At 35.6% G+C, this 26,176-nt stretch overlaps 2 protein-coding genes across 2 annotated transcripts; one reads left to right on the top strand and one right to left on the bottom strand.

The window, feature by feature from the left end:
- Positions 1 to 3,763: 3,763 nt before the first annotated feature.
- Positions 3,764 to 11,862, top strand: LOC127412186 (tumor necrosis factor alpha-induced protein 2-like). Its single transcript, XM_051648345.1, has 11 exons — positions 3,764 to 3,957; positions 4,761 to 5,421; positions 5,713 to 5,824; positions 6,334 to 6,456; positions 6,566 to 6,660; positions 6,815 to 6,907; positions 6,983 to 7,109; positions 9,264 to 9,389; positions 9,484 to 9,639; positions 11,366 to 11,487; positions 11,591 to 11,862. Exons 1-11 carry the CDS (start codon positions 3,873 to 3,875, stop codon positions 11,778 to 11,780), a joined length of 1,890 nt encoding a protein of 629 aa, XP_051504305.1. The 5' UTR covers positions 3,764 to 3,872; the 3' UTR covers positions 11,781 to 11,862.
- A 114-nt stretch (positions 11,863 to 11,976) lies between these two features.
- LOC127412187 (uncharacterized) lies at positions 11,977 to 25,917 on the bottom strand. The gene is made up of 11 exons (XM_051648346.1): positions 25,789 to 25,917; positions 22,062 to 22,587; positions 19,564 to 19,657; positions 19,301 to 19,414; positions 19,007 to 19,107; positions 18,747 to 18,846; positions 18,405 to 18,537; positions 17,983 to 18,099; positions 17,705 to 17,857; positions 13,564 to 13,685; positions 11,977 to 13,203 (listed from the first exon to the last, which is right to left on the bottom strand). Exons 1-6 carry the CDS (start codon positions 25,895 to 25,897, stop codon positions 18,756 to 18,758), a joined length of 1,035 nt encoding a protein of 344 aa, XP_051504306.1. The 5' UTR covers positions 25,898 to 25,917; the 3' UTR covers positions 11,977 to 13,203; positions 13,564 to 13,685; positions 17,705 to 17,857; positions 17,983 to 18,099; positions 18,405 to 18,537; positions 18,747 to 18,755.
- Positions 25,918 to 26,176: the final 259 nt, after the last annotated feature.

Below are 26,176 nucleotides of genomic sequence, written 5' to 3'. Positions count from 1 at the left end.
CAGCTTATGGCACAGAAATGACACACATCAGCTTGAAAATATGAAACATAGTTGCACAGAGTGCAAAGAGTTTGTGATAGAGATCGTTTTGAGATAGTAAAGAGATTTATTCATTTAAGGTCTGTTTCCAAATTTCATTTGAGAACTCATTACTATTATTAATAGTATAGGTCAAACATATTGACCTTGTCCACCACTGAGCTTTATAGATGTGTTTAATCAATACAAATTTGCAGTATGAGATGAGATTGCGTAGCACGTCTTCCTATCCTGACTTCTTGGGCCTTTCTATTGATTTTAATGCAAATAATGATGATGTTGATGACCTTTTAATGTGCACATGACTTTTTACAATTTACGTTTTATTTTTTTCACACACATATACAAACATATAAATGCACACACACACACACACACAAATACAGACACATTTGACCAATGAGATCAGCTCTGACAGACTACTGTTTCAGAATTCTCTAAAATCTTAAATATTAATTAAATCTTAAATCTTACTTTAGTTAGCTTGCCAAAAAAATATCCATCCATTTATTTTCTATACCCACTATGTGGGGTCACAGGGGGTACTGAAGCCTATGCCAGCTACCCCAGGCTAAAGACAGGGACCAAATAAATATGTATTACTACTTTAAAATAAGGGGTGTCATGGTAACAAATCTTTGTTGATGGTTTGTTTTTAGATTTGTGTACATGGTTACGGCCTGTTTGAAGCAAAATACTGTGAGATCTATCAAATGACAGGATGAATGCAATTGATTTCACAAGACTGCTTCACATGCCCAAATCATTCAAAATAAACTGCGCTATTTATTGGGGAAAGTGTGTAAGCAAATCATGTTCCCTTTTTTGCATGCTACATCAATTGCAGGCATGCTAGACTATATATATATATATATATATATATATATATATATATATATATATATATATATATATATATATATATATATATATTTTTTTTTTTTTTTTTTTTTATTTATTTATAATTTTTTTTTACTCAAACAAAAAGAATAAATTATATATAATATAAAATGTCTATATAATAACTAAATTATAACTTATAACTAAAGTTTTTATTCATCACGGCACCAGTGTTTAGTGCATCATTTCCATTCTATCACAAACTGGCTCTGTCCAGGGAGGGACCAGCTGAGCCTTCACCTGCACATTTCAGACATTCATGAATATAGAATTAAATGTGTTTTATTCTGTGTCAATAATAGTGTCAACCACTTAATCATTTCTCTAAATATATGGTTTGTGGGGGAATATATATATATATTAAAGAGAAAGAGGAGTAGTCCCTCCTGCATTCAAAATATGTGTTTTGCAAAACACATATATAATCTGAGACACATTGGAATGTTAGAAATTAAAGAAAATTACCACAAAATAAATTACTCCTAAAACACTGTATTCTATTACCAGATATTTAAACATTTTGATAAGCTATAGATCTTGGGAAATCCATTTGTGTGTCACAGAGTGTGTCACTCCCTCACATTGTTTCCCAGTTCTGCTTGATTGATTTGTAATGTTCTTAGATCTCGAAGCCAGGTCAAAATCAAGCAAAAAAAGATTAAGCTAGGTCAAGAATTTAATGAAAAATTTTTCCAGTCCAACATTAGTCATTGTTTTGGCTTAGAAAGGGGAAACAATTAAAATGTGGAGTGGACTTTCCCATCACTGGTCTTTTCCAATAAAGTACTACTATTCCGGGACTATGGCAGATATCCCTGATAGCCAGTTGGAAAAGAACAGGATCAGGACATCCTGTGTATTTCATGGATGGAAATGATAGGAAAATGAGGATATGCACATACAGCAGTATTATGGGCTCTCTGATTCCAACGTTTTGCTCACAAAAATATTAACATAGGACAGGGCTATTCAACTTTATAGGCAAGTGGGCCAGATGGAAAAAGTCTCTGGGGAATGCGGACCCAGCCAAAATATTTTGTTAACTAAAAGCTGCTATCAGATATTGTGTTTTTGGCCTATCATATTTGTTCACTATATAAATAAAACATCAAGAGAAAAGGGGGGAGGGGTGTTGGTGCAGAAAGCAGAGGTGCATGGATACAAAAACGGAGGGGAGTGTATACAGTGACACCCGGGACAGTGAGGTACGGCAACCTTGGTGTGCACACATGTTAAGTCTGCTATGTGTTGCCGTTATACAGAGATGGTTCTACGTCTAATAAACTAAATTTTGCCCTAGATAAAAAAATGACCAAAACGGCAATTGCGAGTGGGGTGGCCAATGGGGCTTCAGTCCATGGTGGCCACGGCCACCCCTGGCCACCCCCTAGCTCTGCCCCTGCCGCCAATTGAATAGGCCTGCCATAGAATATTGAGCTGTTTTTTGAGATAAGAGGAGACAGAGGCCTGGTTAGCTCAGCGAGTAAAGACGCTGACTACCACCCCTGGAGTTCGCGAGTTCGAATCCCAGGGCTTGCTGAGTGACTCCAGCCAGGTCTCCTAAGCAACCAAATTGGCCTGGTTGCTAGGGAGGGTAGAGTCACATGGGGAAACCTCCTTGTGGTCGCTATAATGTGGTTTGCTCTCGGTGGGACATGTGGTGAGTTGTGCATGGATGCCGTGGTGGATTTCGTGAAGCCTCCACACACGCTACGTCTCCGCAGTAACGCACTCAACAAGCCACGTAATAAGATGCACAGATTGACGGTCTAAGATGCGGAGGCAACAGAGATCCATCTTCCGCCACCCGTATTGACCCGGCGAGTCACTATGCCACCACGAAGACTTAGAGCACATTGGGAATTCCAAATTGCGCAGAAAAAGGGAGAAAAAAAAGAAAAGAAAAAAAGAGAGATAAGAGGAGACCCAGCTCTCTTCACAGTTCACAGGTTTTATACTGATAGACAAACTAACACTTTTTGGTTGTCTTAAGTTTGTGTAAATGCACTTGGGGCTCAAAGTATTTGTCTTTTTTCGGCATCTACCTGGAAAGAAGGAAAGTGAAATCTTACAACGTGCCACTGGCGGGACAAATTGTAACAGGTAAGGGGCACATTGTAACATGACCATATGACATCTTAAAATCCCCCTGATCTAATCTGATCTAAATAAAATACCTAGAAGATAAACTAAAATATTTTGTAAATTAAAGCCATTTATTAACTACCAGTCAACTAGTGTGTGTGTGGAAACTTTTAAACCATGTGTGTTTCAACTAGCCCTGTGTTAGTTTGAGCCCCACTTTCCCCTAATCACCACACTACTCAGACAACTTTCAAATAGCAGATTAGCATACCGTATAATAGCCTTAGTACAAATAGCAATTTTACTTATTTTGTAAATTTTATGTAAATAGCTTCTCTCACTATTTCTCACAAGATACAATTTGTTGCTATGTACACTTGGTGCAAACAGTATCTATCACTTACACTCAGTATAAATACCATCTTCCTTATATTAGCCTACACTTAGTGTCAATTATTGCAACTGCCTTGTTTTAGTGTCACTTCTAGTTCATGCCTGTTTATCCCTTAATTATTACTGTGCTGAAGTTGCCCTGCTCTCTTCGCCCTGTATAATTACAGAAACGTTAATTCTGTATAACGTAATAACGTTAAGTAATTTACAATAACACGCTGCGCCGAATAATGGTGCTCTGTGGAATCACGCTTGAGTAACTGTGATGTTGCCAGATGCTGCTCATAACTCCACCCCTCATGTGCGGATGAAACATAGCCTATAAAAGCGGGCCAGTTTCTACGTTTTAGCATTTCTTGATCATGTTGTAATGAAAGAAAACCAAGCTGTTTTTCTTGTTTGTTTGTATGTTTGTTTGCGTGTTTGAAATTACGATAGTAAAATACATACAGTAGATGGCAACCAATCCCAAAATGAAGGAAAAGCGTGGAAAGTTCAATATTTTTAAGAGGAATCCCAAGATGCGGGACAGTACTCCAGGTAAGAAGAGTTAAATGCTCGTTTAGTCGTCAGCAGACTATGTCATTTTCTGAAAACACATCTTTTTAGCTGTGCATTCATGAGCACTGTGCTGCACTTTACTGGTTGCACTGCATGATTTCATGTCTGTAGCCTATTGTTTTTATTCATTTTAATACAAATGTGTAATCCAAATTTATTTGTATTTTATTATTGTTTCTGTTTCATGTTCTTTATTTATTTTTTATTTTTTTAAGGACTTTTATGTATCTTTATTTTTTCTACACTTTATAATTTCTGTGTAAATCACTTTAAATTACCATTGTGTATGAAATGTGATATATTCAAACAGTATAAACTTGCCTATGTAGTCCAATGGGTTTAGGGAGTTCAATAATCAAATGTAATTTTAACATTTTGTGTATTGCAATAGAAATTCTTCCATTTTGTAGAGATTTTACCCTTATTTTGTGTTATTAAGTATAGGATTCAGTTTAATTTTCAGAGAAATTTTAAAAGCATTAAGGTATGCATTAACATTAAACATTTTCAGAAAAATTACAGCATTATTTTAAGATTTTAGTTACCATGTTCAAAATGTAATTTTGGAGCCAACAGCGGTCATTAAAATAAATCATATATTGTAGATGCTAAATCTATTCATGTACATATCGCATGTAAGTCCTGTAATTTTTTTATTTATTATTATTACTCTCCATACCATAGAGTGAACTTATTTTTAAGAGGATAAAATCCAACTTTGCTAGTGTACAGTCAGGAGTCAGGACAGTCCTGTTTAAGCATCCTTGTTCTGTGGTTTTCAGCGGTTCCCACCTTTAAGCAGAATCTCCAAGCATGTCGCTTTGTGGAGGCAGGGCAACAACTGATCACCAGAGAAGACCGTCTCTTTGTTTTGAAGCAGGAAGGAATTGGATCCAAAAAGAAGCTGTTGGAGGAAGAAGAAGATTCAGAGGCAAAACTAGCAAAAGACTATGAAGACTGGTTGGAGTTGGTGATGCGGATGCTGGAGAATTCCCTCAGCCTCAAGTGTACAGATGAACAGGAGGCACTGAGAGAGGCAGTCCAAGCCATTCTACAAGAAGAGGAGCAGGACAAACGCTGGGAAGGGTTTGACGAAAAGGAACGCCCACCATGGAGGCCAAGGCATTGTAAACAAAACCACGATGCACTGCTTGAGCGACTTGTTCAGAGTCGGATGGAAGAGACACAGTTGGACTCAAGTGTTAACTTACATTCTTCAGTGCAGAACTACATTATTAGTAAAGGAAAACAACTCAAGGAAGACCTGCTGAAAGTCATGACATGGGTGAGCAGCTGCTACCCAGAACAGGAGAATGTGTGCCAGTTTTATGCCATGCTTTATCATCAAACATTCAGTGCCAAGCTTAGAGACATTGCTCAGTATGGACTGTGTGATGATGACTGCTTCCATTTATTGCACTGGGTGAACTATCATTACCCCAGGTAAGTGAAGCAAATTATATTTTATGTTGCTCTTTCAAAGCTTGTGAGACTAAATGGAGAACTCAGTGATGCTTCTTTTAAGTAAACTTAGTCCAGGAGAAATAAAACAAATGCAGTGAAAATACAGTGTTATAAAACGGATTTGGATTTCATAGCCCAGAGATGTCATTTTATCTCATTGCGGTCTAGGAGAACCACCATTGGTTTCATTGGTGACATTTCAGCTTTCTTTCCTATGGGTTGAGGTTCCATTTCTAGATAGAGTTATTTTTTCTCTTTGTTTGTTTGCAGTATTCTAAATGACATAAAGATAAAAGAGGTTATTGATCACACAAAACTTGATCTGCTGCTTCCTGAAGAGATGATAAGACCACTCGAAAGACAGTTTTTGACCAGCAAGGAGGTTTGATGCTTTTTAATGCCTTTAACACGTTTCAAAGCATTTCCCGGTTTATTACTTTAATTTTAGAGGTATAAAATGTAAGGTTGTAAGTTTCTGTTTCTTTAAATTATTAAGTGCATTAGTTATCAAGAACTAACAATGAACACTATTTTTAACAGCATCGACTAATTTGGTGTTAATTTATGAAAAAGATGTTAGTTTATTGCTAGTTCATAATGCATTAACTAATGTTAAATGAATATTCCGGGTTCAATACAAGTTAAGCTCAATCGACAGTATTTATGGCATAATATTGATTAACCCAATGTAACAAAATGTATTAGTACATGTTTAGTACATGGTCAACATTATACATATTACATAAAGTGTTGCAATTTTTGAATTTTAAAAATTGCAATTATTTTTGAGCAAACAATGTTCAAATGGTAAATAGCATGGTAATTCACAAGTATGAACCTTGAGTTTTAAATATCTAATTTGTCCTGTTTTCTAACACTATTTTTGTCTAGAATGAGGTGAGCACATGGCTCCACAGAGCTCTGACCAGAGAAGAAACAAGCTGGAAGGAGGGAGCATTTCCAGAAATAGTGAACCAGTTGTACACCTGTCCTCTCGCTATTGATGTGATTGAGGTATCCTGAAGTCTGGGGAAATGTACAAAGTAGCTAGCAATACAATTTCTTACACCAAATAATGGAATTTTGGAGAATAACATTTATTTTTCTGCCCCATTTTTCCTAGTGCATTCATGGCAGTGTAACGTCTGCTCGAGAGGTGCTGGGTGATGGGACAAAAGCTTGGAGGGTCACATGTGCGATGAGCAATTTTCTGAAAGAGTGAGTAACTATACGTTTTTCTGCGGACTGAAAATACCAACAATATTCTACATATGATGAACTTCAATGGCATTGTATTTACTGTAAATCTGAATGATATCTATTTTACGTAAATGATTACAATGATGTAGAGCTTGAATTTTCTTTCTCACAGATACAAAACTTTTAATGACAAGGTCATCAAGGCCAAACAAACAAACACTGAGGCTGTTTTGATGGCCAACCTCTCATGCATCACACAGTTCAGGTGAGTCATATTTGGCAACTGAAGTATTATTTAAAATCTCTCTGAATTTGTGTTGAGAGTGTTTTGTTTTCACAGGGAGTACATTATAAAGAATGCAGATCTGTTTCCTGAATATATAAAAACAGATTGTCTGTCTTTGTTGACTACCATGAGAGAGGGCAGCCACTATTACTTCACTGCTTATGTACATAAGGATCTTAAGGTAATGCTAAATTTAGTGTATTTTTTAATGATATGTCATGACAGAAACAAAATCAGCCTCATTTCAAAAGCATTATTGTACTGTGCCAATGCCAAGCTATTAACATAAGCAAGAGGGTTCTTCTTAATGTTGATGTTTCAGGATGCAAGTGATTTACTGTTCATTCAAGTTCTCATTTTTTTCAAGTGCTCACAAAAAAGTTGTCTTTAGACGTTTTCTTTAGCTCCCTTTAGCTGTGTTTTTATAGTGCAACACTAATTCATTTAAGTTTGAAACCTCAGTTTTCCAAAGAATACGGTAATGGAGAGCATTTTCAAAATGTTCCATTTATGGTTGAGGAAATCGCCTTTCTAGAGTGGATGAGAGGCGTAAATGTATACTTTTTCAAATGAAAATGTATTAGTGTGGACGTGGCCTTAGTCAGTAACAGTTAATCATGCCAAAATTCTGTTGCCCTTGAATATTTTAGAGGCAATGCCTAATATCTTTGCTGTCTTGAATCAATCTCTGATTCCAGCATGAATTTATCAAGAACTTCATCAAAAAACCTATAATATGGAACTTTAGTTAAAGGGTTCATGAAATGCTCTTTTTATAGTTGTATTATTTTCCCTGAAGTCCACTGATAATGTTAGTAAATAATTTAGTAATATATGATCATTTTCCACCCTGTTTTTGGCCCTCTGTCTGAAAAGCTTGGTTTTGGCCTAAGCACCTCCTTAAAACTTCAACATAAACGCCCACTGTTATGATTGGCTAACATTGTGCAGCCCCTTGAATACAGCCATATTTGAAACTCAATCAGAAGAGAATGAACAAGCTCCACAACATTATAAAATTAAATTTCAGGGTTTACACATAACACACATTCAACACATCGCATCCAAATATATTAAACTGTTCATCTCAAGCACAGCTGTTAACATTCATCACCATAAACTATCAAACAGTCATGACATTTTAAATATTCATGAATGGAACTGTTTAATTACTGTTTTGCGATCGGGTCCAAGTGTTTTTAACTGCTCCATCGTTCAATAACAGTTCCTTTGCGAAGCTTGAATCGTATTATGACTGGTTCACAAGCAATCCACGCTGGTATGAGCCCAAAAAACATGCAAACCATGCTGAAATACACTGAAGACACATCCACATGACGCACATTCATAGTCCAAACCACGGTGTGAACTAGATGCACACACATCCAGTTTCCAGTATCATCCTGCACTGAAATGCACATCACCGGAAACACATCAAAGACGTCAAAGATGTCCATCTAGTGCATGTTTACATACACCAACAATTAAAAATAGCGCAGATGGGCGCGAGAATGTGTCCATAAGTGTTTGTGCTTAAAACAGCAGGAGATGCAGCAGCTGAATGAAACAGAAGGACTTCTCCTTTTCAGAGTTGTAACTTGACACCACGTCTTTTAAAAGTGGTCTGAGATCTGTCTAGTACATGTTTATATACAAAAATAATTCAAAATAGTCCAGATGGGTCCCCTTTGGTGTTAAGGAATAGTTAAGCCACACTAGGCCTGTTTGTCCTGCTTTCTCTCAGTTTACAAACTGAGTCCCAGTGGGGGGGCCAAGGGTGCAATGATTTTAAGTAGATGCTGATGTTGCTGCTGTAGAGGCTGTCATGAATTAATGGGCCCCTAGTGACTTTGCAGGAAGTTGCAGAAGTAGAGAATGAGGCGTTTTTGCATGCTTGGTTTCAATAAATGCTTTTATTGCATTGGGGATTAAGTTTTGAGTTCTGAAATTTACAGATTGTTTTTATTGTAGAAAGACATCTTATATGTCAAAATATCAAGAAAAATTTGATTTCTCATGACATGACCCCTGTAAGTGGCTGTAACTGCAGTGCTAATTATGACTTGATGAATGAACCGACCATAGACTTTGAACACAATGGCTGTTCATTGTTTTAATTTAGAAAGGCCTTAACTGAGACCGTTTATCTTGGCAATGAATACTGTCGCAAGTGAAGTTGGCTGTCAGGTCCCCATTCTTCCATTTTATCAAAAAACAAAACAAACCATTTCCGGTTTACTACAGCAACTACATAAAATACTGCTTAAGCAGGTCCACATCATAACCAATTCCTTTTATATACATTAAATTTGTGTCTTTATATATTTTCGTTTAGGAGTTGTACAGAAGGCTGGGTTCCTACAACTGGCTCAAAGACAGTGAAAGCATATGTGAAGAGCTGCTTGCAAAGTTTGACAGACATATTCAGAAGTTCCACAACTTGGACAGAAAGAGTTGCCAGGTACAGAGAGCATGGACTGATTTTTCACCCAAAAGATTGATAAGGATTGATTAAAGAAAAGATTGATTCATTAATTTGTTAATTTCATGCCTAGGAGCTGTTTGGTAGACTACATAAGGAGTTTCTTGCGGAATATGTACGGAGAATGATGAAGCAAAAGATCAGACTTGCAGATAAAGAAAAGCAACAAAAGGCAGCGGCAAGGCTTTGCAAGGATAGTGAGAGTATACATGCACGCATGACTGCAGCTGTAAGTACACCGAAACACTCATGTTCTCTTACTTAAAGGTGAAGTGTGACATTTTTTCAATGTTAAAATACTTTTGCCAGCCTAATATACAGAGACATCTATAAGTAAGCCATTCATAGGTTGATTTCCCTGAAAAGTGTAACGCTGTGGATCTGTAATGATTTCAAAACATTGCTTTTTTTTTTTTTTGAGAGTGTGACCTGCCTGACATATCAACATTGGCTCAACCAGTTGGCAAGGCAATGTGTTTATCTGACCAATGGCAGGCGAGGAAAGACTTCAAGAAACCTGTTCAAAAACAGTCATTATTTCAGAAATTCCATTTGGTTATGCTAACAGTGTGCCCTAGGGCATTTTGTCAAACACTTGGTTTAAATATCCGTGGTGTTGTGCTGCGTAGCCCCGCCAACTGTGAATGAATCATTAAACATCTAGGGCTCTATTTTCGTCATAGCGCTAGGCACAGCACTACATGAAACGACCGTGTGCTACATTGACCGTTGGATGTTAATAAAGTGGGGCAAAGCACAATTTGCTATTTTCCTGAGAAATAGGTCATTGCGCTAGGATGTTTGAGATTCCACCAGCAGATGATATCGAAGACCTATCGATCAGTTTTAATGCTAGCCATGATTTGAGTAAGCAGATCAATATGGATAATAATAATAGTAACACCTTTATTTTGTATAGCGCTTTTCCAAAGCTCAAGGATGCTGTATAGGAATTAAACATAGAAACATTAAACAGAGAAACATATAAAAAATATTAATTCCTAAACAATGAACAATGCAATGCATCCCCATTTATACTACCAAATTCTTATGAATGGGCTGTCTTCATTTTATCGATGTGGCTTGACATGAAATGGAATATATAATTGGACGCATACGGTGCAATAACCGGAGAAGAACTTCAGAATTAAATAGCACTTGACTCAACCCATTAGCGCTTTGCGCATGCGATTTTACCAACCAACTTGAGCCTCGACTTTGCGCATGCTTGCACGAAAATATCAAAACTTCATGGCCATGCCAACGGACTTTGCGCATATGACTTATCAAATAGCGCTGCACTTAAGGCATAGCGCTCTTAAATAGGGCCCCAAATATCTTCTGATTGACTTTGCTTGTGCTTCGTCGCAGCAGTTTTTCATTCGGTGTGGACAGAAAATGTGTGTGTCTCTGGAATCTTGTTGCCTGTGATTAGGAGGACACACTGTAAAGGCTGAAACATTCTGTATGCAACTACGTGAATGCTGACGCTTTGAGCTACGCAAGCTTGATTTTGTGTGTTGTTGCGTTATAAAATGTGTCAGACCAGAATGTATAACATAACGCAATATGCTATAGTGCCGCAGGCAAGGTGTTTAAAACACCTTACATGAATTATAACACATTCAGTTTAATGGCACAGACCTTTGAAGGAAGTCTGTCGCCCCCTTGAGTACTGAGGTTTGTTACCGCCACTTTTACGCAAGAATACATATTATGTACACTATATTCAACTGAACCACACGTTGGCAATGTATTGGCCAGGCGCTCGCATCTGTGTACTCATACTTGCGTAAAGTTTGTTTCTGGCCTTTTGGTGCAGAAATTACACACTTCACCTTTATATACTTGAATATACATGCACATAAATTGTAAAGGCCAAGATAATGATTCCTTTTAGAATGTTATGTTACAATGAGTGTCATTTTAATGCTACATGAATTCATTATTTACAGGGATCCAGCATGGTCTGGTTGAAAGATATTCTTCCAAAATTAGCTGGTCTGCTGAAACTTCAGGATCCAGACAGTATAAAGTTAGAGCTGGTTAACCTGTTAAGAGATTACCCTGACTTCAGGTATGCTTGTTCTCATAAGCTGTGGTTCATTGCTAGATAATTATTCAGGCAAAGCATCGCTGTTGCATATTCATGTCTGAGCTCTGTGTGTTCTCTTTTACAGTGAGCGTCATATTTCTGCTTGGCTGCGACTCAAGGCAAATCTTTCTGCCTCAGACCTCAAGTTGATCCTGAAGAGCTTCACCTGCAGTCAGGATCAGCTCAATGAAGAACAGGACTCACTCCAGCTCAGCAAGAGTTTCTTTTCTATTGTGAGGACTAAAAACAATTTGCTTCTTAACCTAAGAAGATAGCTTCTGATGAAGCTACTGTATTGTGCTTTCCTTTTGTACATCTCTGAAAATCTTTGTGTAATAAAATTGCATATCAACTTTTTTATTTATATCTTTCTTTATTTCTTTTATATTTATTATCCTTTATAATGTGCTACACGCGTAGTTTCCATTGTAATTTGGATTATGTACTGTATATAAAAAACCTGAAATTATTTATGGTAATCTTTTCTTAATACTGAGTAATCTGTAACAAATACTTCACTTACATGAATCTTAATTACTTCTTTGCAGCTATGCGTGATACAGTGGCCACTAGATTCTGAGAAAGCCTATAAAGGATGTCTATTAACAGGATAGGATGTGCTAGAGTCCAGGGGAGTTTCCTCAGTTTAAAACACTTAGGAAACATACCTGCTGACACAATAGGTGTTTATGTAATTCCTGAAGGTCTTTGACAGGCTCTGTTAATCAAGCTTTCCTGACAAACTGTGTGCTGTTCAGGAAAGAAGGATGTAGCTGTGGTGTTTTTTTACTACCTGCCTCCTATCCTTGAATAATTGACTGTCAATCAACTTTACACATTTTTTTTTCCTCTCAAATTTTGCTAGTAGATTGCGGGGGAGATTAGTAAGCATTAATTCTCTTTTTTCTCTTGTGTTACAATAACTACATTATTTCCATTTTTCAATTACAACATAAATATCATTGAGACATAAGAAAATATAATGTAAGAGAAAACAAAAAACACAGCTATATATACATATTTAGTGTAAATAATAGTATAATTAGATTTTAAAAAAATAAAACAATAATTCAAGTTCGTAACTGGACATGTAAACTGTAGCATCAATACTTTCTTAAAATATTTTTATATCAGAAAGGACATTACAGTGTAAAAAAGCAATACAATTTTCTCTTGGGGTGCAATAAATACATTATTTCCTATTTACAAGATATAAGATTTTAAGTACAAGATAAATGTCATTTAAGACATAAGAGAATATCAAATTTGTAGCATTTACACAGTAGCATTAATACTCTGTTAAAATACTTTTTATCAGAAAGGAATTTACAGCATAAAAAAGTACACATAATTTTTTTCTTCCTGAGAATATGCATTTAGACAGTTTCATAAGCCCATATTGCTATAGGTCTGTCTGTATATCTGTATTAGCAGCAACAAATACCGGTAATTAAATAACAGTAAGTCAAGTTCATAACTGGAATGGAACTGGAAACAGTCATGCCATCACTTAAACTCCACTTGTAAACAAATTTGGAAGAAAGCAGACTGAAGGTGCTTTGTTATTCACAACGAAGACAACATAGGCCCATCAGGGAATGTCGAACGACATATCCAGGATTTGCATCCAATACTTCCCTCACCTTTTGCTCAGACAACACCCCCTTCCAACGCAGCAAACCAGGTAAATACTGCTTGCTAGAAAACATTAAGAAGACTTTACTGTTCTGTTTGGTGCAAACAAAATCCTTATTTTCATAAACACTAATAACTTCTCAGAAAAATCACACAAACACTATCTATTAATACCATCTTCTTCTGACTAGCAAAAGGAAGTAGTAAATCATGGTTCATGGCTGTGATGTAAACTAAAGCCTTGGCTATTTAAAAACAAAGGGACAGGCTCTTCAATATGTCCTGTCCAAACTTCCTGTTTTAATAAGAAATATGTAAAAACAGGAAAGCTAACTGCACTCATCAAAGACATTACTTGGGGTTTTATAAGTACTATAGGCTTTACAAAGATTAGTCAAGTGTTATTGGTTAGGATGAGATTACCTGTCCTCTGGAAAGTCTTTGAACAAATCAGCACAGGTTAGTTTCATTGCCTCTGCATCACTGTGCAACAATAATTCACTCATTCTTTTAAGGAGCTGGTTCTGCGGTTCATCACTCCCATTCTGCAGGCAAAAGGCAATAAGAGATGGATCATTATTGCCCATAAATATTACATTGCAATGATGCAATATTGTCAACCCTGTCTCACATAATCACATTACTATACTATACATTTTGCAAAATGATTCTTACGTGGCTCATTGTACTCACTCGCTGAAACAGCGTTGATTCTTATTCATTTGACACAAATCATGAGTAAAAAGCCAGATTATCAGTTCATGAACACTTTTTACACTGTTCCTCACACAGTGCTACATCAAAACAAAATGCGTGACTGTTAAGGCGATACATTTTAACGTTGGAATTCCATAATCAACTACATTTAGAAGACTGTTTATTATGATCAAATTGTGCAGTAGCTCAACTAATAGAGCATTGTACTTTTGACGCAAAGGACAGGGGTACTAGTCCTGAAGAGCATGTACGTCAAAACACCTCAACTCAACCTTTATTTATAGAGCACATTTATAACAACAGGAGTTGACCCAAAGTGCTTTACAAGAAACATTTCAATCACAACATAATATGCATAATATACCCTTATATAAAAACTAATAAATACTAGAGGCAAAAATCTATATCCACAATAAAAATGTATTCAATGCTAATGAATAAAAAAAAAAAAATTTAAAAGCAGATTTAAAGAGGCTGAGTGTCGGAGCTGCCCTGATATGAAGCGGAAGCTTGTTCCAGAGTTTGGGGCCTACAACAGCAAATGCATGATCGCCCTTCAATTTGTAGCAACAACGAGGAACTTTGAGCAGAACTTGGTCAGCCGACCTAAGTGCTCTAGTAGGAGAGTAAGGGACAAGAAGGTCACAGAGATATTGAGGCGCGAAACCAGATAGAGCTATATACATAGAGCAGAATTGTAAAAATGTATCCTCCATTTTATGGGGAGCCAATGTAGGGATGCTAATACTGGTGTAATGTGGTCAAACTTTCTAGACCCTGTAAGGAGCCTAGCGGCCACATTCTGGACCAACTGTAAACAGGACAAAGCAGTTTGAGGCAGTCCGGTATACGAGTTGCAGTAATCTAACCTTGACGATATTAGTGAGTGAATCACAATTTCTAGATCTGATTTAGAGAGAAAGTGTTTTACCTTTGCAAATGATCTCAGATGTAAAAAGCTGCTCTTAACAACAGCACTGATCTGTCTATTTAAAAGTAGTGATGAGTCCAAGATCACTCCAAGGCTCCTTGCATGATCTTGCACATTTAACGACAGTGGACCTAGCTGGTCAACCAGTCCAGGTAAAGAGGACTTGGAGGGGCTGAGAATCAGAACTTCAGTTTTGCTCTCATTTAACTGTAAGGAATTGTCTGCCAGCCAGCACTTAACATCAGCAAAGCAATTTAGGGCATTCTCTATTGATGTTTTTTGTCCAAGCATGCTGGAAAATAAAATTGAGTGTCGTCAGCATAGCAAGGATAAGACATGCCATATCTCAGAAAAACTGAGGCCAGCGGGCGCATGTACACAGAGAATAGTTAGGGTCCTAAAATCGATCCTTGATGGACCCCACATAATAGAGGAGCCGATGTAGAGGAGAAGTTTTCTAAGTTAACGGAAAAAGTTCTTCCTCTCAAATAAGAGGCAAACCACTGAAGGGCCGTGCCATGAATGCCAACCATACACTGCAGATGATCTAAAACAATATCATGATCAATGGTGTCAAACACCGCACTGAGATCCAATAAAAATGAAACCACATGTGAGCCTGAATCCAAGGAAAGGAAAATATTATTACACTGTAAAATCTAATTAGTTGACCTTACTTACATTTTTCAAGGCAATCGGTTTGCATGCTTTTTCTAAGTAAACATACTTCTTTGGCTCAAGTAAACTGAACTTAATTTTTTAAGTAACGTTAACTAGTTACAAGTAAGCTTAACTCATCTATGATTAAAGTATTGTTGCTTTGATTTATTTATTTAAATTGGGTTATAACATGTCTTATACGGAAAGACATGAGGAATAAGGGAAATTATGACTAGACTCTAAGTTAGCCATATGGCACACTGGACTTTACTCAGTACTTCATAGTGCACATCAATCTGCCCTTTGTAAAGTACAATTGAGTAAAGAAGAATGGCTTAAACTAAACAGGCTCCAATTTTACAAGTGGTAACACTAATCACCCTCATGGTGACTTAACAAAAACAGCTACAACAAAACAACAACAATAGTCATAAGAATTAAAACTAAATACATTTTTAAATAAAAAAACTATTATTTTACTACATAAGTTCCCTTGTTTTGACTAAACAAACATAATTTATTCAAGCGCAAGGATTTATGGGTATTCCACACAGCCGCAATTTTGTACTTGGTAATTTTATGTTAGTCGACGCCAAATTTGAAAGAACTTAAGTATTTGAGTTATGATTCTAAAATGTGACATTTCAAGTAATATTTAATTACAACCACTTAAATGTTTTTATTAATGACAACTTTAGGATTTAGAGAGTAACTGTAACTTAATTTAAACTAGTAAGAATAGTAAAAATTTAAGATTGAGTAAACTATTTTTTTATAATTTGAGATTACTATTAGTGTTTACAGTGTAGTTACCTTTAACAGTGCAGATTCGGTACTGTGTAGAGATCTGAAGCCTGATTGAAATGTATCTAAGATCTTGAACTTAATTAGGTAGGAGTAGAGCTGTGTGTAAACAACTCTCTCTAAAATCTTGGAAATTAAAGGCAATTTTGAGACTGGTCTATAATTATTGTGAACTGCTGGATCTAAAGAAGGTTTTTTCAGCAGAGGATGTACAATAGCATGTTTAAGACAGCTTGGAACCACATCACTTACTAATGAACTGTTTATAATCGCTGTCACTCTGGAACCAATTGTTGTAAAAACATCTTTAAAAAGACACGGGGACAAAACATCCAACACTTCATCTTCAGAGCCATATCAGATACCTGCACAGTTAAGACTGGTTCAAAGTGATTCAATGAACTGGACAGCTTAAAAATTAGTGGCTGATGAGACATGAGCCGAAGCACCACAATATGACGTGGTTACTACAGCAATCGCATTTTTCATCTCACATTTGCCTTTTCTATATCTATCGATTAGGTTTAAGGTAGGGAGGTAGGTTTTGTTGAGTTTAAACTAGGGGCAATTTTTGCACCCTTGAAAGGCAATCCGGGAAGGGGATGCCACATGAAGGGTCATTCCAAACAAAAGAAAGAAAATGTTTTTTTGGTTGGAATTCGCCATAGATAGAGCATTAACCTTAAAAATCTCATCTGTTTTTCATCTCACATTTGCTTTTTCTGGCACTATCGGTTAGGTTTAAGTTTAAAGTTTAAGGTAGGGAGGTTTCGTTCAATGTCGATCAACCAATACCTTTAACCTCTATTTTGGAGACAACTGAACTCGCTTTTACTGCCCCTTACTGGATATTTAATCTCAAAACTGCTGTGATACATGTAAGGAGCCACATAATATCATTTTGCAAAAATGTAGTTACAGTCACATAATTTGGGATCATTTACATTGCATTGCTTGGCTTGCTTCAATAAGCAAAGGTAGACATCAGTTAAACTATATTTTTATTAATTTAATAACTGTAAAAGGAAACCTTTAAAGCTGAAATGTGTAACTTTTTCTTCTATCCCAGCTTAATATGCAGAGACAACTATAAGTAAGCCATTCATACAGTAGGTTAATTTGAAACTCAAAAAACCGTAAACACTGTGTCTCTGTGGCACTATAAAAATTCCTTTTTGTTTTGAGTGACCCATTTAGACCCACCCCAACAACATTAGACAACCAATGGTGTGAAATGGAGGCAGGACTTTCTGACTGTTTGAAAAACTGCAGACGAAGGTCGTATTCGGAAAGCTGTTTAGAAAATATTGTTTACTTTTGCAATTCCATTCAGGGGCGCTATTGTCGGAGAAATGACATACTTCAGCTTTAAACACAATCAGGGATAATTACATTTCTGACGTGACACTCATTTAACATTTTTATATATAAAACATTACATAAATTTTTTACCCATTCAGCGAATGTGTTGTGAATATAGAGAACATTGTCTTTTATCCTTTCTTCAACATTCCCCCATCTGTTTTCTAGCCGTTTAAACTTGTTCTTCATGAGGCAATCCAGGTAGACACGGGAAACACAGTTGTAAGCTATATTTACGATGATCTATTAGAAAATGAGAGGGGGAGAGAGAGGGGCAGAAATTTTTTTCAGACTACATTTCTGTTTTAGTAGAATGGAGTTTGATACAATGTTTTTGATGAGGTTGGATTTATGATTCTAGAACCCACCGTTTGGATCTCCTTTCCCACATCTGTCTGTGGTAGAGATGCACACTGCTTTAGGATTGCCTCTGTCAGGTTATGAATATGCTTAGCCCCTTTTTTGAAATAACTTCTTAAATTGTCCTGGAAATGTAGATTTACACATAAACTGCAATTAATTCAAAGTTTTTCCATTCAATCTATTGTAAAATTGCATTAAAAGTAAATGATAAGTTGATACAAACTCAAAGAATGCATCGTAAAAGCACTCCATACAATGTGTCAGGAAAGGTTACAGTATTGTTGTTGATTTTACAGTGGCTTTATTGTTTAAGAACCTGATAGGAAGGTACTGTATGTAGCCTAACTAATACTAATGGAGTTTCAGGGACCTCCCTATTGGAATTCTGTCTATTTCCCTGTGTGCTGATCATTATTTAATGAAGCACCTGTGCGATGTGTGTCATCATCTTTTGTACAATAGATAACATGCAATCTTCCATCTTCTTTAACAAAATGACCGTGTCTTTGAGGTCATCCCCATTGATTATATCCAGATTGTTGATTTGGGTAGCAAAAAATCTACAGCAAATAAAAAATAAAAGCATAAACACCGTTTTTATGATACAAAAGCAGAAAAAAGCTGTAAAGTCACATGCAGGGATATTAATTAATATACTTGAATTAATTGGAAAAGCCAATTTATTATACAGCAGAACAGTTTTGAATCATACTTTAGTCATAGTTTATAATTCAATTATTATATTCAACCATTAAAGATAAAAACTCACCTGAGTTGCCTACAGGTGTTGATTAACCAAAACAGATACAGAGTTTTCTGGCTTCGGGGCTTGCAGTTTTTCTAGATGTTTTTTCTCTGCATGCACATACCTTGGAAAACACACATATGAATAAAAAGAATATATTTATGTTCAAAAATTAATTTTTTTATGTCAATGTCATTTTGGTAAAGTGGTGTAACAGAGACAGAAAAAAAAACACATTTTAAAAGAATAGTTTGATAATACGAAGACATATTTTAGAAACTTACATCTGAACAAAACTATGAAGCTCTTCACAGCAGAGTTTTTGTACCTCATGCATCAAGATCAGACTAAATTCTTTGGCATTTATTATAACAGCATTCAGACACTGTAAAGACAGAACATAAAATTAGGGTGCAATAAATCATCTTTAAAAAACCCTTGTAGTCCTTTTGTACAACCCAAAAAAAAAAAAAAAAAAAAAAATATATATATATATATATATATATATATATATATATATATATATATATATATATATATATATATATATATATGTTTTCTCTCTGTGTAAGAACTACCTGAATGACATCAAGGTGCACTCTGATGAAAGCTTCTTCACCTATTGAGTCCCCATTAGGTCTGTATTGCTGCACATTGGACAGAATGTTCTCTAGAATCTTAGAGATTTTGTTCTGTGGCAGTTAAAGTGGGACAGAGTGGGACATGTGTTAATCCTTTACTAAATATTATATGTTTTGGACCTTCTTATGCATTAATGATGTTTGCGTTGTCATAACAGGAAATTCATTCATACACATATTTATATTCTGGAATGTCCTACCTGAAGTACTTGCAACAGCTTTTGCTTTGCTCCTTCAAACCACCTTGACAACTGTAGAGGGTCGTGGACTCTGAAGACATCTGGTGAGTCTGGACTGAAATGTAAATTAGTGCATATTTACATACATTTCAACAGTTCAAATTTGATTGTTTGTTTATTAGTATGAATTTAAACTTGTGATTCTCAGTGTACTATTGTGGAACCTTCTGAAGAACCTCTAGACACCCTTTCAGTTCCCTGAGAAAATTGCTTTTAGTTTCTGAAATAACTTAAATAAAGACGGTAAAACGGTTCCTTCATAAACCCCATCATTATGGAGCTATATATATATATATATATATATATATATATATATATATATATATATATATATATATATATATAGCCAATTTTAAATAAACAAATACAATGATAAAAACAAAAATGAAAACCCTGATAAACAATTTCATTTTCACAAACTGTCTGCAAAGTATACATTTAATTTTCACAGTGACAATGCATCAAGCATGTCAAATTAAAAACTAAAATGCTTAATAATAATAATAATTCTAAAATGCTATAACTAAAATAAGATCCTTAGCATGGCAAGTGCTGTAGATCTTCCCCATTTCTTTTGTTTAATTACTATTATTGTTTGATTGAATTATTAACTGCAAATAATTGACGAGTGATTAATCAATAACAACCCTAATATACACATTTATCTCCCTTGAAACCTCACTGCATTGCCTTGTGTAAGAACTACTGTATTAAAGTATCCTCTGTGGAGCATCACCAACTCATTAACATAGAATTTACATGTTGACTTTGAAAATGAAAATTGAAATGGAAAAATAAAAGATTAATAAAAAATCAATTTAAAACTGAACTTTCATTTTGTCACAATTACTTCATTAACATTAAGAAAAATATGTAATTGGCTTTTTTATTGTAATAATGGCAGTCTTGCCTCAAGATTTTATTAGGGTACGTTTACAGGATAACGATGAACTAAAAACGGAAAAGTTTTCGCGTACAGACGATAACGTTGTCAAAACGATCCCCGTTCACAAGGATCCGCGAAAACGACTAAAAGGGCTGTATTATGCATGCCAGGCCAGTAGTTGAAGATGTCACTTTCTAAAGGAACACTACGCGTCTGTGCACATAAGCATTCTTCCACAGAGCTGAATGAAGATGGCGATCGCTGGTCGTAGTAGTGATGCAGTAAATCTACACTTTGCTGGAGAAGCGTCAATAAACTCAAAATCTTGAGAAGCACAAACACGATCCTGTAGTCCGCCATTGTAGTTTTGAATGTCTCGCGCATTGTTTTGAAGTACTCGCGTGCATGTCTATAGACTGAACTCTCAAGATTATTCAATAAACTCTGCTCATTTTTACCATCACTTTGTCTCCTGCCTTCTGTATTCCCCCTGCTGACTCTTGGGCTGGTAGGAGAGTAAGTTAACATTGACTGGTTTTGAATATCAGACACAACTCTGATATATGGATTTCTCCTGACGGAGAGAGAGGTCTTGTGTACACTGGATCTAACATGCATTGCCTCATGTTTTCATATTCTAAGCATTTCATTGAATACTGTACATGGCATCACATCTCTGTCTATAGGCTATATACATAAGCGGTGGGTGAATGAATTGCAGGGTAAAGGTACATCAAATAAAATTAAGTAAATAAATAAATAACATTTAAAATACAAATATATTTTTCCCATCTGAATCCATACATTAATTTCAGGATTTTCAAATTGCAGATTCTGCCTACTGTACAATGTTCACACTCCATACGAAACACTCCAAATGAATAAATTGTTGATTATTGTTATTTGCACAGACACCAGTATTCATATTGATAATTATCCATCTCAAATTGATGCCTATCAATCCATCATGCTTTATATAACACGTAATACGCGTGCGCATGACGTCATCGTTGTCTCATATTCGCGTTTTTGTATGTTTACACGGAAATGATAACGGCATCGTTTTCAAAAACTTGCACTTTGAAACCCGTTTTCAAAAGTTTGCGTTTTCAGGCCCCAAAACGCCGTTGTCGTGTAAACGAACTGCCAAAACGCATAAAAAGTTTTCTGTTTTTAGTTGAAAACATTGTCGTGTAAACGGCCCCTTAGTTTTTAATTTGACAGTCATGATGCATTGTCACTGTGAACATTTAAATAAAAATGGAATCCTTTAATTTAATTTTTAATTTTGGCACATAATTTGCAGATATTTTGTGGAACTGAAATGGTTAATATGGTTTTCATTTTCATTTTATACATTGCATTTATTTATTTAAAATTGGCAGAAAATAAGCTCCATACATCATAAAGTTTTTTAAACACTTGCTACTTGAGTATATAAATAGGATATTTAAGATTCTTTTAAAAGGTGCCTAGAGGTTCTCCAGAGGATTCTACTACTGTGGCATCTGAAGAATCCCAAATGGTGCCTCAAGTATCTTTTGATTTTCATAGTAAAAAATCAACTGCCTACCTGAAGAATACCCGTTTTCCCCACTGTAGAAGGTAGAAGGTCTTATTCTCTGAAAGATTACTTTTTAAAAGCAGGTCCAACTCGGTAAAGAGTTGATGGCTGAAACTGTCAATCAAATGATCTAGCAGTCCAGCATCTTTCAATAGAGGTGCTAATCGAAGCACCTCATAACATATCACTCTCTCCAAAAGCTTCAGATAGTCAGCTAACTGCGTATGAGATCCTCCCTCTGTTGGCAGTTTGGGAAAGTGTTGCTCTACAAACTGGTCTATTTCCTGCAGGAACTCACAGAGCCAGACTTGTGGGTAGCTGCCTTCTTTGTTGTCCATGGTAATGCCATTCAATTTGCCCCAGCTTTTCACAATGGCAGCTGCAGTGTCAAAGTCTTGGGGGATTGACGGTCCATGCAGAATCTCTCTGAGAATACTGAGTACTCGCTCTCCACTTCCTTCAACCTCTGGAGCATTTTGATCAAAATACACTCCGGACTGGTCTGTACTTTCCATATATTTTAATATCTGTTCTCCTGTTGAAATCAAATTAATTGAATTTGTGTATGAAAACTGAATTCCATAAAAACCTGGCTAATTCTAAAATCAAATGTGATGCATCATTTCATGCTGCTCTTAACCTATAAAGATTAGTCGTTCCTTGTGTTAATCTCAACAAAATTACTGACGAAAATGTTAATTGATGAAGTGTTTTTTTATTTTGTCATCGATAACTAAGACGAGACGAAGAAGAAGCATCATGACAACAGTCAAAGGTTTTAAATACATTGGCTTGACAAAGCCAACATACTGTTATTCTACAAACTTTGTTTAGGGTTTTTTGTTTTTCAAAATCCCTAAACCAAGACCAAACATTCTAACAATTACTCTAGCCACCAAACTTGGCACAGACCTTCAGACTGTTGTGGAATAGTGTGCAATGTCATTTATAACTGATTGGACCTATGGTTTTAGCTGAGCGGACGATGAAATACTTACATTGACACAATGTTCAAATGGACCAACTGAATGCTCTGTAGTTTTCTGTCAAAAATTCAATGTAAACATCTATCTATCTATCTATCTATCTATCTATCTATCTATCTCTTTCTATCTATCTATCTATCTGTCTATCTATCTATCTGTCTGTCTGTCTGTCTGTCTGTCTGTCTGTTTATCTAACTATCTATCTCTTTCTATCTATCTACCTATCTGTCTGTCTGTCTGTCTGTTTATCTATCTATTTGTCTGTCTGTCTGTCTGTCTGTCTGTCTGTCTGTCTGTCTGTCTGTCTATCTATCTATCTATCTGTCTGTCTGTTTATCTATCTACCTACCTACCTATCTATCTGTCTGTCTGTCTGTCTATCTATCTTATCTGGCTATCTATCTGGCTGTTTGTCTTATTGTAATGTCTGTATAACTATCAAACTTACTTACATCAGGGTTTCCAGTTTTGGATACCAGACTGGAGTGAGGATTTGATGTCATGGCCAGGGTCGCATTAATGAACAGGCAAATCATTCCAACCCGGGGGCCTTATGCCCGTGGCACCTTAATACCTGACATATAGTGCACGTACTTGATATTAGGTCTTCTATCTTTAATATCTAACACCACAAAAAGACCTAATCTAACCCTATAAGGCAAATAATATATATATATATATATATATATATATATATATATATATATATATATATACAGTACTGTGCAAAAGTTTAAGGCACATAAGATGTTTCACAAAAGCATTTGTGTTAAGATGGTTATTTATATCTTCAGTTTTAGTGTGTCAATAGGAAATTTAAATGTTAGACTCCCAAACATTACTTTTGCAAATAGAAAAGATTAGAACAGAAGAACAGGGAGCCCTGCAACAGATGTCATGCCCCCACAAAGCCCCCCACTGAACATCGAGTCAGTCTGAGATTACATGAAGAGACAGAAGCAATTGAGACAGCCTAAATAGATAGAAAATCCTATCTGCCAACAACCAAGAAAAACTGTGTCCAGGTGTACCTAGGAGAATTGGTGCTGTTTTAAAGGCAAAGGTGGTCACATCGAATATTGATTTAGCTTTTTTAGCTTAGTTAGGTCAATATAGCTAGTCTTTCTAAAAAAAACAAATTATAGCCTAAACACATGTACATAAAATCCTTAAAATAATATAAAAAATGAAGTTAAATGGATTCCTCCTAATAGATTTAATATGAAACTATAACTTTTTGTCACTGTGTTACTACAGAATAAACACAATGTATCTGAGTAATGGTGATGTTTGATGCATGGTGTTGTCTCCTCTTTACATTATCAGTGCTGTATATACGGTAATGTCAGGCGGGGCTGTCTAATAGATTAGGAGGTTTTACTTCTTCCCCAGCTATTTAAATGAGATAATTCTCTGTAGAATTCATACTAAGTCCATTCATTTTGTGGTGTCCACGTGCAGAGATATCAAATGCGACAGAGCCTGAAAGCATGTGTCTCACGCCAAATGCGTGAGAGTTGGCAACCCTGCTTACATTAACTTACATAAAACTAACTTTTAAACTTTCAGTCAAGGTTTTGTCAAGCCAACATCAATGTTTTTCTCAAAAATTTTACCTATCTAGTTAAAACATATGACGAGAAAAAATAATACTGCACTAACACTGTATTTATTTATTAAAGAAAGAAAAACCTAGATAGAATTCATTCAAATAATCCAGTCATAGTATGTTGGGGATTTCCCCACTTGAGCTGTGTGAGCTGCAAGAGCTGAACACATGTATAATGAACTTTACTGACGGGTTAATTACCTCACTCACACACATCCTTTATATGTGATTAATCAGATATATCCATAACATAAACGTAATATTACAAATGAAATCTGCACAGGTGAACTTGAACTATGTTACATACTAGTCAGAATGCGTCACTTGCATTGTGAATACATTGTTTCCTTAAAAACACTCTACACGTAACACAATATTCTAAACTGTCTAAATGTGAGGAATTTGCAACAGACTTATAATAAGTTTCAATATATTCAATATATGCTATTATTTCACAAGCTCCGGTTTTCAGGACAGTTTTCTTATGTTGTTTACAGTAATTTTACAGATCAAACCATAATCTTTAATGTGTTTGATACATGTTTAAATAACTTTTAAAATATTTGAATATTTGGTTAAAGTTTGGTCTGTTACAGTTTGATAGCTATATGTTTTTATAATTTTTCTCATTTTAAATTGGCCAATGCCGATACAAATTCTAGAGAGCAGGGTGGCAGACATAAATAAGACTGTAACTTAATGACAGCAAATGAGATGTACCCAAAATTGCTGAAATTCCATGAAAACTTATTTAACATAATATTTACTCAAAATTCACCAAAATATTTGAAAATTGAAATTGTGCAGTGTCTATTGACAAGGCTGTCAATAGATTTGGGAATTGACACTTGTGACCCCTTCCCTTTTTAGGCACAGTTATTGGCCAATGCCACTTATCTTAAAATCCCAGATATTGGCAGATTATTTGGCCCTGGCCAATACTATTTCAGAAATAACCTGCATGTATGATAATTAAAACTGTGTATAAAAGATAGGGGTTTTTTTATGTTCTGTAACTGTAACTCACCATTTCTTTTAAGTTGTATACCATTTTAATCACCTTTTAACCGTCACTAGTTAACTATTTCAAATGATCCTGGACTTAAATCAAAGGTAAATATAGAAATTACATGTGTCTTACCATCTATATTCTCTGTGTGCTTTTTAGTCGTGTTGTCCAGCAGAGGTTTCCGACCATCAGCATCCTTGGCCTGCTTTTTTCGCCTAAGCAACGACAAAAAAGGTAACATACTGTTTCCTTAAAATCTGCTCTTTCTTTAACAGAGACAAATCTAGAACTAATTTGTTCTACAGGTGCACCAAAGTAAATGTTGAGATTACACTGTTCAAACCAGATATATTTATGGGGATTTTGCAGGTTGCTTGGTACTTTCCCATAGCTGGTTCCCTTTGTTGGAGGTTTATGGATAAAGGGTGATTGGATGGTATTACATCACCTGATGGTAAATGAAAGTGAAATGAAACCCCTTGGTATTACATCCTAATTAAAAAAAAACAAAAACAAAAAA

The sequence above is a fragment of the Myxocyprinus asiaticus genome, chromosome 21, assembly GCF_019703515.2.
Source record: "Myxocyprinus asiaticus isolate MX2 ecotype Aquarium Trade chromosome 21, UBuf_Myxa_2, whole genome shotgun sequence".
Classification (NCBI taxonomy): Eukaryota; Metazoa; Chordata; class Actinopteri; order Cypriniformes; family Catostomidae; genus Myxocyprinus; species Myxocyprinus asiaticus.
Note: the sequence above shows the minus strand (reverse complement) of the source record. Positions and strands in the feature narration are given on the sequence as shown.